This window comes from Cheilinus undulatus, linkage group 15 (assembly GCF_018320785.1).
Source record: "Cheilinus undulatus linkage group 15, ASM1832078v1, whole genome shotgun sequence".
NCBI lineage: Eukaryota > Metazoa > Chordata > Actinopteri > Labriformes > Labridae > Cheilinus > Cheilinus undulatus.
In genome coordinates, this window is record NC_054879.1 from 13,214,533 (window position 1) to 13,231,960 (window position 17,428).

Sequence of the window (17,428 nt, forward strand, 5' to 3'; positions counted from 1 at the left end):
CCTCTTTCCCCTGATCGCTCAGTTTGGCAGACTCTTGGAAGAGTCCTGGTGGTTCCTTATGAGAATCATAGAGGCCACTGTACTCTTGGGAACCCTCAGAACAGCAGAAATATTTTTATGGCCTTCCCTAGATCTGTGTCTTGCAACAACCCTGTCTCTGAGCTCTGCAGGCAGTTCCTTTGACCACATGGCTTGATTTTTGCTCTGATACACATTGTCAGCTGGCCTTCTATAGAGAGGCATGTGCCCTTTCAAATCATGCCCCATTAATTTAATTTACCACAGGTGGACTCCAATCAAGTTATAGAAATCAAGAGAAATGGGAGGCACTTGAGATAAATTTCACTTTCTTTTTCAAGGATCTGACTACTTGTGTCAATGTGACACTTCAGTTTTTCTATTTTTGAATTAATTTTCATAATTTTCTGAAATTCTGTTTTCACTTTGTCATGATGAGGCACTGAGGGTAGATTAATGAGAATTAAAATGAATTTAAATATCTGCAGCATCAGGCTGCAACATATCAAAATTGAAAACTTGAAAAGGGTCTGAATACTTTCTGAACGTGCTGTTGGTACAATGTAAAAAATTGTGGATCTGCTTAAAGTGTTTTTAAAGTTGGTCCACAGTTTTCCCCTTAAATTGCAGAAATTGCAAAATAAAAATAAATAGAGAGTGGCAATAATAATTAGTAGCAGTACAAATGAGAAATACATAAACAAATGTAGTAGAGAGGAGCAACTGTCTGGATGCCTAAAAATGTGAAAATTTAAATTTTTTTAAATGTGATCAATGAAATTCACTTGTATCAGATTTATGTTTTAGCAATGGGTTGTTTTTACGTGATATTCTAAGTTTTATCTTAAATAGAAATAGTTTTGCAATGGTAAATACTGTATTAGTTAAGTACAACAAAAGCAAAACAGCATGTTTCATCTTACAACCTCTAGGGGGCAGTAATGTCAAAAACTCGCAGATCTTCTCTCCACCCGGAAAAGCTTTCAGAGCAGAGCATGTGAACATCTGCTAACTTCTACTAGATCATTTTAATTTCTCAACTTGTCTTGTTTTATTTTGACCAACATGTCCTCGAAAAGCCGAGAGAATGAAGATAATTTTGAAGGACAGTCCGCACTCAAGGAGGAGCTGAACAAAAAGGTAATGTTCACCACAACACCTTTGTCAGAAACTGTAACAGCTACAAATATTAGCTGGTGTCTCGGTTTAACTAGTAACCGTGTCAATTGGCGACTTTCTCTAATGCGTATGTTGTAGCTGCAACAAAAGTCTAAAACGTTTGGGACCCCACGAAACCTCATTGATTAGTTTTTCATGAAGTACTCACCTGTGTGTATATTTTGACGTTGTAACTAAAAACTAAACGAAAGCCAAGTACGCTGACGGATATAAGTCACCAGTTGATACGGTAACTCGTTTAACCAATACACGAGTAAACGTAGCGAATTTTTGCGATTGGACCTCCTTTTTTGATGTATCAGCATTGAAATACGTAGAATTTTAGATACACATCCTTAAACATTATCGTATTATTATTTTGACTGTTGTCTTAATGTTTTCGTATTTATTTAGCCAGTGAAGTAAATGTCAACTAAAACTAGCTGTTTATTTGCTTACAGATCAAGGAGCAGAAAGTTGTGGTGGACGAGCTTTCAAATCTGAAGAAAAATAGGGTAAGTTAAGAGCTAAAGGAAAGCCAACGTGTGTTTAATATTGACTTACAGCTCTTTGTCTATTAATATATGATTATGCCCTTCAAACTATGAGATAGTACCTATATTTTGTATGTGATAGAGCACATTAAGTATTTTTTTTTTTTTTCCACCACAGAAAGTCTACATCCAGCAGAGGAACAGTAACATTTTCTTTCTGGCAGACAGAAGTCAGACACTGAGTTCAAGCAAAAGTAAGTTCAGAGCCGAAAACTTGTGGATAAACATTATTTTAGTAGTTTAAGGAATGCATGAGGCTGCAACAGTTAAACCATCATAAAGCATGGTATAAACATGGATCAATATTTGGGCCTGGTGTAAAAATAGGAAGGGGAAAGGAGGTAGACTTTGTTTTTCATTCTGGTTAAAACCCCTGACAAAAATTGTAAAGGAAGATTTTTTTTTAATCATTTTTGCAATTAAAATTATAGCATCAAAAACAGCAAAATCTTCATAAGAAGTTAGAAAGGTCATTAAGGCCATCTTTGATTTAAAGTCATTATCTCTATGTTTTAAATAACGTATTTACATTGAAACCTTGAGTTTATTTTAAAAATACATATTTTTTTTATTTGCAGTAAGTCTTAAATTTGAATTTTTAAAGTGTGAAGAAACCCTGAATTTAGTTTCAATTAAGAGGAGTAAAGTTTGTTGATGTAACAACATCATGATGCAGTTTTGTAAAAAGTAAAAAGTGCAGTTTTGTCAGGTCTGTCCTCAAGATGAAACCATAAATTATCATAAGAATACAATTAGTAGGAACTGAATTTTATTTGGGCAGCAGAAAATGTAATAAGTATCATATGTGACTACATATTATTGTCAATACTTCATTTCCCACTTCAACTCTTGCAGCTCTTACTCTAGAACCTCAAGGACTGATGTCTCTTCATAGCCAATAACCTAATTCACAGTCTGTTAAATGCTTTGATATTTACATCCCTCTGATGTTTCACCTTTACTGTAAACATCACAAAGGCATAAAAAGGAATTAAATTCTCCTTCTCTCTGCCAGCTCTGGAGGTAGTTAACAGGTAAGAGGTGAAAACAGGACAGTGCCAGCAGGGTGGCTCACTGTGTGCATGCAACACTGAAGCGCACTTTTAATTGACAGTCAGAGACATGTGATATCATGCCTTTGTGGTATCAGTATGAATCTCTTAAGCAGCAAAGACAGTAGTGCACCATGATGGCATGTACCCCTATTGTTTAATTTGCTGCCCTCTGCTGGCTACTTTATTTACATGAATGTTTGCATCCTGTCTCTCTTCTTCCTGTTGTCTCTATTGGGATTTAGATGACATCAGCTGCTAAGTCAATATTTTTCTTTTGGGATCATTGTTGTAAACAGTTGATCCACCCATCCGACCTAGATATTCTACAATATTTTGTAAATAAACATAAAGAGTTGTTCTTTTCTGTCTCCAGGGGAACTGGACAACATGAAAAAGGAGCTTCAGGATTTGTAAGACTTCACTTTAACCCCTTTCACCATCAAAATGTGCGGCATATTCTGCCTGCTGAGTCTGCCTCCTGCTCAGTTTGAGTGGGATAAAACAATTTATCAACATTTAAAGAGAAGAGGACCTGACTTCAGCCAGGATATCACAGTCAGAGGTGCAAATCCCTGTTTTCGATGTCTTTTCTCTGCCCATGTTCTCCACATGAGAGGTCTTCTCACCCCTCAGCCAGCTCAAGACAACGCTGGAAATGTCTTACTATGGAACGGGGAGATTTTTGGAGGCGTTTCTGTGATGCCGGAGGAAAATGATACCGCTGTTGTCTCTCAGTGTCTGTCATCGTGCAGGAGCCCTTCAGAGATTCTGGCTGTTCTGTCCACCATACGCGGACCATGGGGGTTTGTTTACTACCAGAAGGCGGCAGACTGCCTCTGGTTTGGCCGAGACTTCTTTGGGAGGCGGAGTTTGCTGTGGAAATTTGATGAAAACATAAATGCTTTGACTCTTACTTCTGTTGCAGCTTGCAGCTTTGGAGAAGATCAGTCTGCCTGGCAGGAAGTCCCAGCAGCTGGCGTGTACAAGATCAGTCTAAAAGCTGCTGTAGAAGCTGGTTCAGTGATGTTTGAAGTTTTTCCTTGGGCTCATGAAGGAAATAAGTTTATCTCAGGCTGCAGTGAGACTATCTTAGAGTCTGTGCCGAGTGGCTGCAGTGCTGTGATAAATGAAGAAGGCCTAGTGCTCTCCTCACCAGTGTGCCCTCTGAATACATCTATCCCAGAGTCAATAAATGAACAAGAAATTCATTCAAACTCATGCATCAAGGATCCGGAGCAGCTGCTTGCAAGCAAAGATAAAAACAATGAAGTGAACCGTCTTATTGATGTTCTCAGTGAGGCTGTGCGACGGCGTGTTCAGTCTCTGCCCCTCAGGATGCAGAATGATTCCACTCCTACTCGTGACCAGGCTAGTGTTGCCATCCTTTTCTCTGGTGGGATCGATTCCATGATCCTGGCGGTGTTAGCCGATCGCCACATACCTGCTCACGAACCAATAGACCTCCTCAATGTAGCGTTCAAACTGCAGGAGCCAAAGAAGCAGAAAGAGTCAGCAAAGGAACCCAAGAAGCACAAAAATAAACCAACAGATGAGAAGCAGAGAGCTGATTGCAAAATTTCCAGCCCTTTTGATGTTCCAGACAGAATTACAGGAAGAGCCGGCCTCAAGGAATTACAAGACTTGAATCCTGAAAGAAGATGGAACTTTGTTGAAGTTGATGTAACGCAGGAGGAGCTGCAGGAGATGCGACAGGAGCGTGTTTGTCATCTGGTGCATCCACTGGATACGGTCCTGGATGACAGTATCGGGTGTGCTGTGTGGTTTGCAGCCAGAGGGAGAGGGTTCCTCATGGAGGGTGGTGACCGGAGGAGCTTCACATCATCAGCAAAGGTGAGGAGCAAATACCAGACTTTAAATTCAGGAACAAAGGCTTACAAGTTGTAAGGTTTTACTAGAGCAGAAGATAAAGAGTAGAGCAGAACAGAACATAAAATCTTATTTTAACCATGCAACTTCTGCCTATACTCCTATGTCAAATCTACACCACAGCCCAGAACCTAGATAACCTGATGTGCACCTTTTCAAAAATGTAACTACTACACATTGAAATAAGGCAGACTGCCAGCCCTGTGATTAGTCTGCTGGGAAGCATGGGGTGTCTGCTTGTCTCTGAGTATCTTCTACAGGAATCTTGTGTGTTCTCTGGAGGAGACTAACAGCTGCAGATAGCAAACCAATTAGTTAAATCTGCTTCCAAAATTTGAAAATCAGAAGTGCATTTCCTCGTCCATTTTGCCTCTTTTTTCTTCTTTGCAATAACTGCAGTAAAATCAACCATTGCTCAATTTTTATCTGCTGTGTTATATTTATACTATATTTATCAGCACAATATGCTCAATTTCAGTCACCATGTTTTCTGTACACAGGCGGTTTTGCAGAGCGATGGAAACATACCAGTGCACACATGTTATGCTCATGATGATGCCATTACAACTTAGCTACGGCATGGACTCAATGCTGAGGCACACAGTATTCAGGCATCCACCATAGCACAGAAAAACATGTAATCAATGCATAAAGTCTGTGTGCTTTTGGGCTGCATAATAATTGCAGTTTTATCCTTATTGCAGTTTACTGTTTTGCAAGGAACAAATTGCAAATGTCTGAATTTTTGAAGTAAATGTTTTTTTTATGCAACAAGCAATGCTTTCTCCCACAGCATTGTTGTTTTCATATTCTCTCACACCATTGTCAGATGGATGAAACTCAAGCTAGTTTTGAGGCTATTAAAAGTTAATCATAATTCCTAAATTAGAAGTAATGAAACCATTTGCAACATTAAAAATGACAGGTGAAATGTAGGTCTATTTCTATGAAATGCAGAAACCCTTGAGAACAGTTAACCAGTAAAGTTCTTATTAAAAATAGGGATACAAGTTATTAGATTTTTGTTGATATCAGATCTGCTGATATTTGCAAAATAATTTCAGCTGATACCAATATTGTTCAGACCTAAACCTTTAGTCCTTAAAACACACAATTTAAAGCTTGAGGATGAACAAATAAAGAAATTTCAGTCCTTTAAACACCATTTAAAGTGTAAGGAGTGATGATAAATACAGAAAAAAGACCTAGGCTGAAGTAGGTCTATTGGTCCTGACTGAAACTTTACCAAAATATGTTTCATCATGATTAGAGTGGTGATTTTCACCTCTACAGTCAGTTAACCTCAGAGTAAATGCTGCAGATTTAGTGGTAAAAATGCATGATGTATTTTGGATAAATGAGAAATGTGTTACAAACAGCTGTAGCTAAAGCTAATATGAATTCTTTAATATTACAAAGTTTATAGCATTTCATTATCACTATATTGAGAAGTAGAACTAACATTTTTATGTATAGTATTTTATATATAGTTTATGTATGTGTCAGTCTGACACACAAAAAGGATACAGTGATTGGCTAATACTTATATTCACTTAAATACAGCAACGTAAAATACAAAACTGATCAGGTTTATCATTTTTAGAAATGTACCCACATTCTAAATTTGGTTACTGAGACTGTGAAGCTGTGTTGATTTCCAGTAGTTAAGTTTACAGACACTTGTGTTCATTTGGAATAATCTCCTCCACAGTTTTGCCATATAGCATTATATATTGTATAAAGAAAAGGTAAGTTACTTTAGAGAAAGGAGGAGATCATGAACTTGATATAGGCAGATGTTGGGTCAAAATAAATCAAATGCATCTGATTTCAGTCTTGTAAAACTGCCACAACAACAGTGCTGTTTATTTGTTTGTCAGTACTAAAGCCAACATTGAGCTGTTTTATTGCATTGCTCTATCTTGCAGGTCATTTTAACAGGAATTGGAGCAGATGAGCAGCTAGCAGGATACTCCAGACACAGAGTCCGATTTAAAACTTCAGGACATGAGGGACTGATCCAGGAGCTGGCCATGGAGCTAGGCAGGATCTCTTCCAGGAATCTAGGCCGGGATGACCGAGTGATAGGCGACCATGGAAAAGAGGCGAGGTGGGTCTGTTTGAAGAGTTTTAACTCTAATGAATCTTTGTAGGTATAAAACTCAATAGTGACAGGCAGCTGTTTAAATTCTCTACTGACACTTCAGGAAAAATCCCTACATCAATATTAGTCCTAGAACCAAATCAGCTAACAACCTAAATACTATTGACCAGTGTAGGGTGTATCAGTTTCCTGTCAACAGATATATCTACTTTATTACTAGTATCATATTGAAGTTTGAATCTCAGAGTATCACTTTTTGAATTGAATTCCAATCACCTCCATTGTTTTCAGTAATTTGTGACATGTTTAACTCTTTGCAGGTTTCCCTACTTGGACGAGGATGTGGTGAGCTACTTAAATTCTCTTCCTGTGTGGGAGAAAGCAGATCTGACTCTTCCTCGAGGCGTCGGAGAGAAACTCCTCCTCAGACTGACAGCAAAGCAGCTCGGTCTCGGCCAATCAGCTGTCCTGCCTAAAAGAGCCATGCAGTTCGGCTCCCGCATCGCAAAGATGGAGGACAAACATGAGAAAGCCTCTGATAAATGCACAAGACTCCTTACAGGGTAGACAATATAAAAATCACTTTTAATAGAAAACATTTATGATAAAATTACATATAAATAATAACATTCTTTGAGAAGATCTCATATTTGATTGTCTTTTCTTGGAAACCTTTTTAACATGATGAAATAAATACAGTGATTGGTCCTGTTTTCCTACACCATATAAGAGTCAACATCTTGTTTTTCTTTGAAGTAAAGGTCACATTCAATATAAGAAGGCAAGTTTCCAACATCAAAACGACCACAAATCTCATGAATGTACACTGGCTTCCTGAAAGGAGAAAAAAAAAAACAATTTCTGATTAATTTAAAAAACACTCTGAGACTTTGATTAACATATATATATACTGGCTGAGTCTCTTCATTATTGAACAGTTATGAAAAATATCCTATGTAATCCAAATCAGATGTTAAACAACACACAGAAGAGAAGAGGAGCTAGCTTTTTACAAAGCAGAATCTCAGATTTATTGAAGTCAATACTGAGAATGATTTGGAGCTCAAGTACACTTAACAACACTTGATTATTTACCTTGGTATGAGCCATGACACAAAGTTTCCTGGAGCATCTTTCTCATCAATGGGAGCCTCCTGTTAATAAAAAAATGTGCAGAACAGTTCAATAAATACAGCACAGTTTATTTTTAGCTCAGATTACATATGGGATTTCAGTGGTTTACCTTCTTTTCCTCCATGAAGGTGTCCAACAGAGGAAGGCTTTTCTTACTAAACACGTAGAAACAGGGACACTGAAAGACAAGAGGAAATAACTATAAGCAGACTGACACCTGGACATTTAAATGTGTTTTTAAAACATTCACAGTAGATGTTGGATGTCATAACAAAGGCCAGTAACATACAAGAGTTTACGAGAGTCAAAGCTTTACTGTTCATACAACCTGACTTCCAGAGCTGACTGAAATTGTCTTAAGTTCAATCTTTTACTTAAGAGTTTAGTTTAGTCCCATCCTCCTGCTCTACGATTGGCTACAAACAGTTACACAAAGAAAATTAACTCGGGAGACTGCTGCTTGACCCGGAGGAAGCCAAACTGACTAACAGTCATGCCAAACTATTTTTCTACAGTCTTAAGCCACTTTTAAAATGTTTTTTTTCCACTCTGTCCACGTTATTCCTGGGATTCTGTTGTATATATAATTAGGGTGAAACTTCTGGTAATATAGTCAAAAACATGTTTCTCCCAGTGGCTAATTATAGCGGCTAACCACCAACAGTGGTTATTTTAAAAAGGCTGTACCCTAAGTTTAGCTAATACTGCTTCATTTGTTAAAATAATCAAACATCCAGCTAAATGTTGGAAGCTGTAAGTTACAAGTTACATTTTCTAAAATGTTTATTTTGGTAGCTGTTGCTCTCTTTGTGATTGTACTACTAACCACACAATGTCTGTTTTTGTCTGTCAAAAGAGTTGTCGGCTAGTTTTTTTCTGCTGTTGTTTTTACATTTAGTGAAATTCTGATGAACCTCCACCAGATCTGCTGTCAGTCTGCACGCTAGTTCATGTTCCGGCCAGTTGAGTTATTAGAGCATCCTTAAAGTCCTGCTGTGTCCCTACCTAGCAGGCTGACTAAGTGACCAAGTGATGTGTGCATTAAAATGAAGGTAAACGCTGAGTTTCTGAGACTGGTTGGTGGAAAAGGTGTTGGAGTTGAGGCTGGGGTCTTGCTAACACTTTACATGATTTTTTTTTAAATAAGAAGCAGCTTTGCGGTGAAGCTTTTGCCTAGTGTAATACAATCTGAGAGTCTGTTAATGTTATAAATGCTAGCATCTGAAAGAAAGCTTTACTTGCACATTGTAATACCAAATACTATTTTAATTTTCAACAATATTGTCACATTTTCATCTTACAGTTTGCAGAAAACACACACAGAGCTGTGACATCAATGTAAGTGGTTAAAACTGAAGATGGAATGGTGGTCTAAAAAAGAGTTAATAGGATCTTTGAAAAAGATCTTAACAAGAATTAATTTAATGTCAAATCCACATCCATCAACTAAAGAGAGAAATATTAAGGCTCTCTGCTTTACAGTGTATAAGGTAATGTCCCATCTCCTTAAATAAAAACATGATTGTCCTTATACAAACACTAATACAGTTATAGAATAGGGTGGGTGTTATTAGCTTAGCTATTTTATTGTTGGATTGAGTTGTGTCATTTCAATTTTGCTAGTTTTCATTGACTTATTTACTAAGTAACTCAATCCCTCAAAAGAAACAGCTGTGTGGAGTGATGAATCTGTAATAAATGCAATTAAGTAATTAAAAATAAGCCTCACCAGGTACCTATAGTTAAAATTTTAACAGTCACAATCCAGTGAGGTCGAGGCAGGATTTGGAAGAACTTTTGTTAAAAAATAAAATAAGGCATCACTGTGTTGTCATTTACAGTTAGGTCAAAAACATGTGACACGAGTAGTCAAAAACATGATTTCAGTGTTTGCAGGCTGTGAGAGTTATTAGGTCATGATTGTTTTTGCGGCTGTTCCAGTCTTTTGATAAGCTTTATTGATGTGTGAATCATGGCTTAGCTGATAATGATGCTCAACAAGGAAATGATTAATTTAGTGACAAAGGTGTTTAAATATGGCAATGAGGTTGTAATTATTTGATCTCTCACTGATAAATACAGCTAATTAGTAAGGTTATCTATTGACCTGCTATGGCTTGCACCAGCTTTGCCCAAGTTCAAGCATAGCCTGTACTGAATTTAAGCTCTAATTTGTGCCAACATTTCAGGTGTTGCAGCAGCTGAGATAGTTCCAGTTAAGGCTGGAGTAATAAGTTAAATATTCAAACTAGCCTCTAGTAGGTGTAAAGTTCTCTGTTGTCATGTTGACGATTTTGAAAGTTGGGGTAACTCGGAAGAGTAGAGGGTTTTAGTAGCTTTTTTGTGCCAATAGTGCATCCTCTGACATGTTGCATCCCTCAGGGAAGTAGGATGACTTTCTCTGGACTCATGCTTTCATTTGATGGAAACAAAATAAAGCATATATGTAATAAATGAGATTTATATTCTGATTAAAAATAGGCAATTGAACATTTAACCTCTTTCAAAATATTTAGCACATAAAAAATTAAGGCCTATGGTCGTATCTCAGGTTTAATAACAAAGTTACAGTTAAAAGATATTTCCTGAAAAGCAGGTGCAACAGGCCACAGATGTGGATTTACAACCTCTGATAAAAGTCAATAATGTGGACTTTAACCTTTGTTTTCATTCAGTGAACAATACTGTAAAATAATGATACACAATAGAACTTGTGACTTGAGTGAGTTAAGTGACAAAAATGTAATTTGCCAGTGAAGTGCTAGGACTTTTTGAGGTACAGAAAATCTGGTGTGAAGGCTTTCATGTCATAAACTTGTTTATCTTTAAGACTACGGGTAAAGTGTAAGGGCTGATTGCTGCTTTCTAAAATAATTACGTTTATTAAATGTTGAACTTACAGCTCTCCTTGATTTTGTCTCAGAAGGAAGAGGTTTCTCCTTCATGCACAGGATACGAAGATCACCATCTGCTTCCAGTATCCCATATTTATGGGTTTCTGTGCTGACACAACAACAACAACAAAAACTAATTGTCTGCATGGTTCTAACCCACGTTGACATTTCATGTCACAATGTGAACTTGAAAACTTTTTTCTTTTGTAAGGCCAGATAAACTCACCCTCTTCTTTGCACTGATAAGAAAGCACCAGACAACTGTCATCACATTTCGCTTGGAGGTCAGAAAATCTCTCGTTTACTTTACTGAGGCTGAAGTCTTCTTTGAAGAGGGTGTCGCTGTTAAAGACAGAACAAGATGTAGTTATTTTGCAGAAACTGATTTTCATTTTGCATCTTCTAAGGAGGTGGAGTGTGAGTTCTCAAATAGTGAGAGGTTAACTTCATGCTGTTAAATGATATAGAGTGCAGTATTAGCAATACCCGCCAATCACAACCACATGGTCCTCAATCTTGAAGTGCTTCACTGCAAGTTGCAGACAAGCCACCGCACCAAGACGGTCCTGATAAAAACAAAAAGTTGGACTGATTTAGAGGTTGTATCAATAAAAACACAAAGGCTAGTGCAAGACTGCCCCACTCTGGTTTATGAATCACAGTAAAAGAGTTTATGAAAGAATCTAATGCTGCAGTTTACATCGTTGCTTCTTGTCCCGTCGCTGAGAATCCTGACATTTGTGAATTGTGAGGCCCACTCCTCGAATGCAGTGTGGTACAGGGCGTTTGTCTATGAAGAAGAAAAAAAGTAGAGTAGGGGTCATCAGTCTTAGTTCACGTTTTAATATTTATACAAGGGATGAATATCAACTAGGGCTGGGCAATTAATTGAAAATTAGATAAGATATGGCCTGCAGCAATTTTCAAATTGCAAAAGGTGCAATATTTCTCCAACCTAACATTTATGTCAAAATACTAGTTTTAAACTTTTTTTTACAACAGAGATATTATGCATGACACATCATACAATCATTCAGGTTCCATTTTTTTAGAACAACCTACAAAAAATGTGTACCTTCTTCATTTTTGTATTTTTTCTTATTAAATATAAGAATGCAATAATTTGTATCCAATTTGCAATATGAGTCAAAATCATCAGAATTAGACACTTTTAAAAAATTGTTCAACCCTTGTTTAGGAATAAAAGAAAGTTAAGGATTAATTGCATAACAAATCGCAATTGCAATATTGGGGAAAAGAATCACAATTAGATTATTTTCCAAAATCATTCAGCCCTAATATCAACCTTGATTAAATTTCAGATTCAAATTTGAATCTGAAAATTTTTAATTTAAGCAATGTACTTTCATTATATCATCATAGGTCAAAACACTGTCAGATTTGATTGACTTGTGAAATCAAGAAAAGGTAACACATGTAGAGCTAGTTGGAGGATGTTATTTTTGCCTAAATTTTTTTTTTCCTGGTCTCATGCTGTTTTAAAAACAGAGCAATAGCTATGTCTAAAGGGAATACACTCATTATGAAAATTAGCTGTTAGGTATATTATTTATTATCAGGTTTATTATTTGTTTTTGTTTTTTTCCAATACAATAACACTTAATAAAATGTTTAAGCAGGCTTAGCTCTGTGACAAAAAAAATAACAGACTTCTGCATGTTTGCAATTGAAAATGGTTTTATAAACATAAAACTAAAAACCATTGTAATTCAATCATCAAGTTTGTTTTGCTGATAAATAGTTATTCATTTATGTAAGTTTACCCCATATGGATGACTTTTCTTTTTTTAAGGATGACCAATACTGAACATGAAATACTTCTAATTAAACTTATAGGAGAAATATAAAAACTCATGATGTAACTTATTTATCTGCGCTTTCTGTAAATTAATCACTGTGTATGACCACACTAACAGAGGAATAGAAAACTGAAATTAAAGAATTACAACCCATATTTAATCGTATGTTTTATTATTAAAGTCTCAAGTATAATTAAGATTTTCATACAGTCAGCTGAGTCTAATGCAGTCGTTTTCAGACTGTTTTCCAAAGGAAAACCTAAGACCATCCAAAATCAAGGTACACCGTGTTCATATCAATGTAAAATAGCTTCTTTTAAACGTCCTGCAGTATCTTTAGTCTGAGTAATAATAAAGTTATGGTCACAGCACATCCACACCATTTGAGAACCACTGGACTAAAGCACATTTTCCCACTTAAAATGTAAAGCACTTCAAGTTTGAACGTGGCACAAAGTTACAAAACTAACACAAGTACTACATTTATGACAATCATGTACTGTTGTTTGACTTACGATAACATAAATGCCGTCCACACACCCAGAGGCTGTCAGAGCATTGACCCAGTGTGATATCAGAGCACAACGTCCAACCGGGAGCAGTGGTTTGGCAACCCCGGCCAGGTGAGCGAACCTTCCGCTGCTATCTGCCACCACGTCCCGCTGGAGCCTGGTTCCGTACCCGGCGGCGAGAATTACAGCTTTCATTGAGCCTGAGAGTAACTCCACTCAGTTGCTCTAAAGAATCAATGTCGCAGGTTACTTTCTGATTTCTTCTGGACCAGCGGAAAACAGAAGCACAGAGATAACTGAGCGGTTTCGCGTTATCTCGCGAGAATAGCATTCCGCCGTTGTGCCCAAAGATACTTTTTTTTTTTTTTTTTTTTTTAACAACATCTTTATTTACAAGTTCTAAAATACACCATGGTATTAAAATAATGAGAATTGGGGCTAGACAAAACAGTTACAATTTAAATGAAAAGTAAAATAAATAATATATCCGGAGATAAGATCTCTTAATGATGTGTTCAAATATAAATCAAAAATATAAAATAAAGTGTTTTGCCAGAAACTTTAAGTTTTCTTTAGGTCAATTTAGAAATTATAGTGGCTTTGAATATGGACCACTTGGGTCCATGGTTCCAGGAAACAAGATTTATAGGAATTTGTTTTTGTCCAGGTCTTCTAGTCTCCTTAGAGTTACGCTATATTGCCAAAAGTATTCACTCACCTGCCTTTACTTGCATATGAACTTAAGTGACATCCCATTCTTGATCCATAGGGTTTAATGTGACATTGGTCCACCCTTTGCAGCTATAACAACTTCAGCTCTTCTGGGAAGGCTTTCCACAAGGTTTAGGAGTGTTTTGGGGAATTTTTTGACCATTCTTCCAGAAGCCCATTTGTGAGGTCACACACTGATGTTGGACAAGAAGGCCTGGCTCTCAGTCTCCACTCTAATTCATCCCAAAGGAGTTCTGTCGGGTTGAGGTCAGGACTCTGTGCAGGCCAGTCAAGTTCATCCACACCAAACTCTCTGATCCATGTCTTTATGGACCTTGCTTTGTGGACTGGTGCACAGTCATGTTGGAACAGGAAGGGGCCATCCCCAAACTGTTCCCACAAAGTTGGGAGCATGGAATTGTCCAGAATCTCTTGGTATGCTGAAGCATTCAGAGTTCTCTTTCACTGGAACTAAAGGGCCAAGCCCAGCTCCTGAAAAACAACCCCACACTATAATCCCCCCCACCACCAAACTTTACACTTGGCACACTGCAGTCAGACTGAAGCTCTCTACACACTGTTCTTGAGCTAATATGAAGGCCACATGAAGTTTGGAGGTCTGTAGCCACTGACTCTGCAGAAAGTTAGCGACCTCTGCGCACTATGCGCCTCAGCATCCGCTGACCCAGCTCTGTCATTTTACGTGGCCTACCACTTCGCAGCTGAGTTGCTGTCATTCCCATCACTTCCACTTTGTTATAATACCACTGACAGTTGACCATGGAATATTTAGGAGTGAGGAAATTTCACCACTGGACTTGTTGCACAGGAGGCATCCTATCACAGTACCACACTGGAATTCACTGAGCTCCTGAGAGCGACCCATTCTTTCACTCATGTTTGTAGAAACAGTCTGCATGCCTAGGTGCTTGATTTTATACATCTGTGGCCATGAAAGTGACTGGAACTGTGGTGGTTTTCGTGTTTCTTGTTTTATTTTGGCATTTCCAGCTCCTGTTTGGTGGTGAATATTGCTAACTTCACTGTGTTTTCTCAGAGGCTGCTCGCTCCCCCCTGTGGCGCTGAGGATGGCTGGACACACCTGTCTCTGCTTTGTAATCAAGCTCCCTTGAAGAAGCCTGCAGAGACTCACCTCAGCGCCAGAGAATTGCCAGCTACTCCTCATGTACCTCACTCAGTGCCTCACCACAGCCCAGCCTCAGCACTCTCACTCACTATTCCCCCTCACTTGGGACCCCCTCCCTGTTGAAAGATTCTGTTCATCAATAAATCTGTTAAAACTTTGTCATTCTGGTTCTGCCTTTTGGGTCCTACAACACCATCACATCACAGGAACACCTGATTTCAATTATCTGGATGGGTGAGTGGCAATATAGTGTATGTTGAACTATCGTACTTACTGATTCAACTCTCCTTGTCACCATGTCTTTGAAAGACAACTTCCGTTTACACCTTTCCAGTTTATATTCCTGGCCACTGGGTCAGTATATATCCTGTAAAGTATATTCCAGGTAACTGTCTTCAGATTTTGGCCTCCAATCACTAAAAACCTGATATCTGTTAAGATAGGTAAGTATTTTAGATCAAAAGACAAGCTTTAAAAAACATGTCAAAAACCACATTGGCCTCTTTAACTAATATGTGTTTAAAATTTCCATAGTTAGTTTCTGCATAAAATGTGCCTGTAAACCTACAGATCTTTTATTCCAAAAATAGCCTTGTAAACTGTAGTGTAAAAATGTAAACTGACCAGGATCATATGAAGATGAGTCATATTTGTTAGGTATTTTACTCTGTCATCAGGTGACCCGATAAAAAATGGCCTTATATTCAACCCTAATTTTAGGAAAGGCTGCTCTAGACTAAGGCTGCAATAATGAATCCAAAATTGATATTTAAATGTGTTGGATACCAATTTGGGTATTAATTTGTTGGATTGCACAACTACAGCAACACTTGCTGTTTACATAGCACACATGGTTGAGTGATGTGTTGTACAGACCTAACATTGGCCTGTACTCTGTTCATACTTTACTTTATGACTAAGATGGTGATAATTTAAGGACTAACAAAGAAAATGAGGATATGTTAACAACTTGTCCATGACGAAGATGAGATTTTGCCTAGCTAAAAAAGCGTGTTAATGTTAAGTCCAAATGAACATAAGTTGTGTTTTTGGTTACGAGATGTGATGGGATAAAAGCAGAAGCAACAAGCTTTAACAAGCAAATGATACCTTAACCAAGTAGTGATGGCCTAAGACCAGTCACTCGTTATATCAACAACCTGTAAGGGTTTGGTATTCCTTTAAAGATGTCTGAAACAGTTATTGATTGGTTGAAGCTCTAAATCTTCTCTTAAAAAAATCCTGCCATGTATGGTAAGAATAAACACACCATCACACTGAGTTTTCCACTGTACATAAAAATTCAGTATTGTCATAGGTGTGATCTTTAAGTAAGTCTTTCAGATCTTTGAGTCTGTGTAGATTTGAGCGAGAACTGAGGCAAGACAGAACAAAAAAATGTTTAAACATAAAGTAAAAGCTGAAACTTTTGAGCGTTATTCTGTCAAAGTTAATTGCTGCAGCTAATCCTGCCAACATTCAGTTTTTCATTTACTTTTTAAAATGCCATATATCTGGTGTTTGAGTGGGGTTGTTGCCATTTTCTAACTGCTTATACCCCTGGTTAAGCAGGGTGCTGTAGATAAAATCGGAGTATATCATTGAGTGAATAAACATTCACTGATTTGAAAAAGAACACTCCCCAGAAACAACAAGTGACAGGAGGAGGGCATCATTGTTGATTTTGGCAGCTGTTTTTCATTTCAGTCTTAGTCTTTAGATGAAATGTCTTTTGGTTATAGCCACATTTGAGTAATTCCTACCCTTTTTAGTTTTAGTCTAGTTTTGTTCTAGTTTTAGTTGATGAAAAATTAAAACATTTTAGTCTAGTTTTAGTCCATAACAAGTCCTCACATTCTAGTCTTTTCTTTTAGTCCAAGCATTTATTTTCTTGCCTGAATCTGGTACCTGGTAATCATGTTAGTGTGTTCTCTGCATTCTGCCAAACCTGGGATCCCTGCTTTCTACAGCTGAGAGGCATAATAGCTACAACTAAATTGTATTTTTACAGCTTTACCCACAGTGGAGAAATATCATGGATTTTGAATGTCAGACAAAAACTACATTACATTTTAGTCTAGTTTTAGTCATCTTGACAAAAAACTAAACTTACTTTTTGTCAGTTTTAGTCATCACAGATCTATTTTTGTCAGTTTTGGTCTTGTTTATCTCATAGAAAAACGGCTGTCGGCGAACATTTTTAGTCATAGTTTTAGTCGACAAAATTAACATTGGAGCAGAGTGAATCCCACATTTGAACTGTTAATGCAAAAATGTATAAATGAGACCAAATGACATTGCGATTACTATACTATGCTTGCATTTGCAAGCATCGGGCTCAAATTGTGAAAGAGTGGTTCAGGGAGCATGAGACATCATTTTCACACATGGATTGGCCACCACAGAGTCCAGACCTTAACCCCATTGAGAATCT

General features: G+C 37.5%; 3 protein-coding genes across 3 annotated transcripts; 2 read left to right on the forward strand and 1 right to left on the reverse strand.

Moving 5' to 3' along the window:
- Positions 1-984: 984 nt before the first annotated feature.
- On the forward strand, positions 985-3,296 carry LOC121522902 (ASNSD1 upstream open reading frame protein-like). The gene is made up of 4 exons (XM_041807579.1): positions 985-1,158; positions 1,638-1,691; positions 1,849-1,924; positions 3,159-3,296. The coding sequence occupies exons 1-4, from the start codon at positions 1,084-1,086 to the stop codon at positions 3,197-3,199; spliced, it is 246 nt and encodes an 81-aa protein (XP_041663513.1). The 5' UTR covers positions 985-1,083; the 3' UTR covers positions 3,200-3,296.
- On the forward strand, positions 3,230-7,356 carry asnsd1 (asparagine synthetase domain containing 1). Its single transcript, XM_041807577.1, has 3 exons — positions 3,230-4,636; positions 6,601-6,782; positions 7,097-7,356. Exons 1-3 carry the CDS (start codon positions 3,230-3,232, stop codon positions 7,341-7,343), a joined length of 1,836 nt encoding a protein of 611 aa, XP_041663511.1. The 3' UTR covers positions 7,344-7,356.
- On the reverse strand, positions 7,343-13,453 carry zgc:136439 (uncharacterized protein LOC678627 homolog). Its single transcript, XM_041807578.1, has 8 exons — positions 13,140-13,453; positions 11,505-11,594; positions 11,291-11,370; positions 11,031-11,146; positions 10,811-10,908; positions 8,020-8,088; positions 7,872-7,930; positions 7,343-7,610 (listed from the first exon to the last, which is right to left on the reverse strand). Exons 1-8 carry the CDS (start codon positions 13,329-13,331, stop codon positions 7,493-7,495), a joined length of 822 nt encoding a protein of 273 aa, XP_041663512.1. The 5' UTR covers positions 13,332-13,453; the 3' UTR covers positions 7,343-7,492.
- Between the last annotated feature and the right edge of the window lie 3,975 nt (positions 13,454-17,428).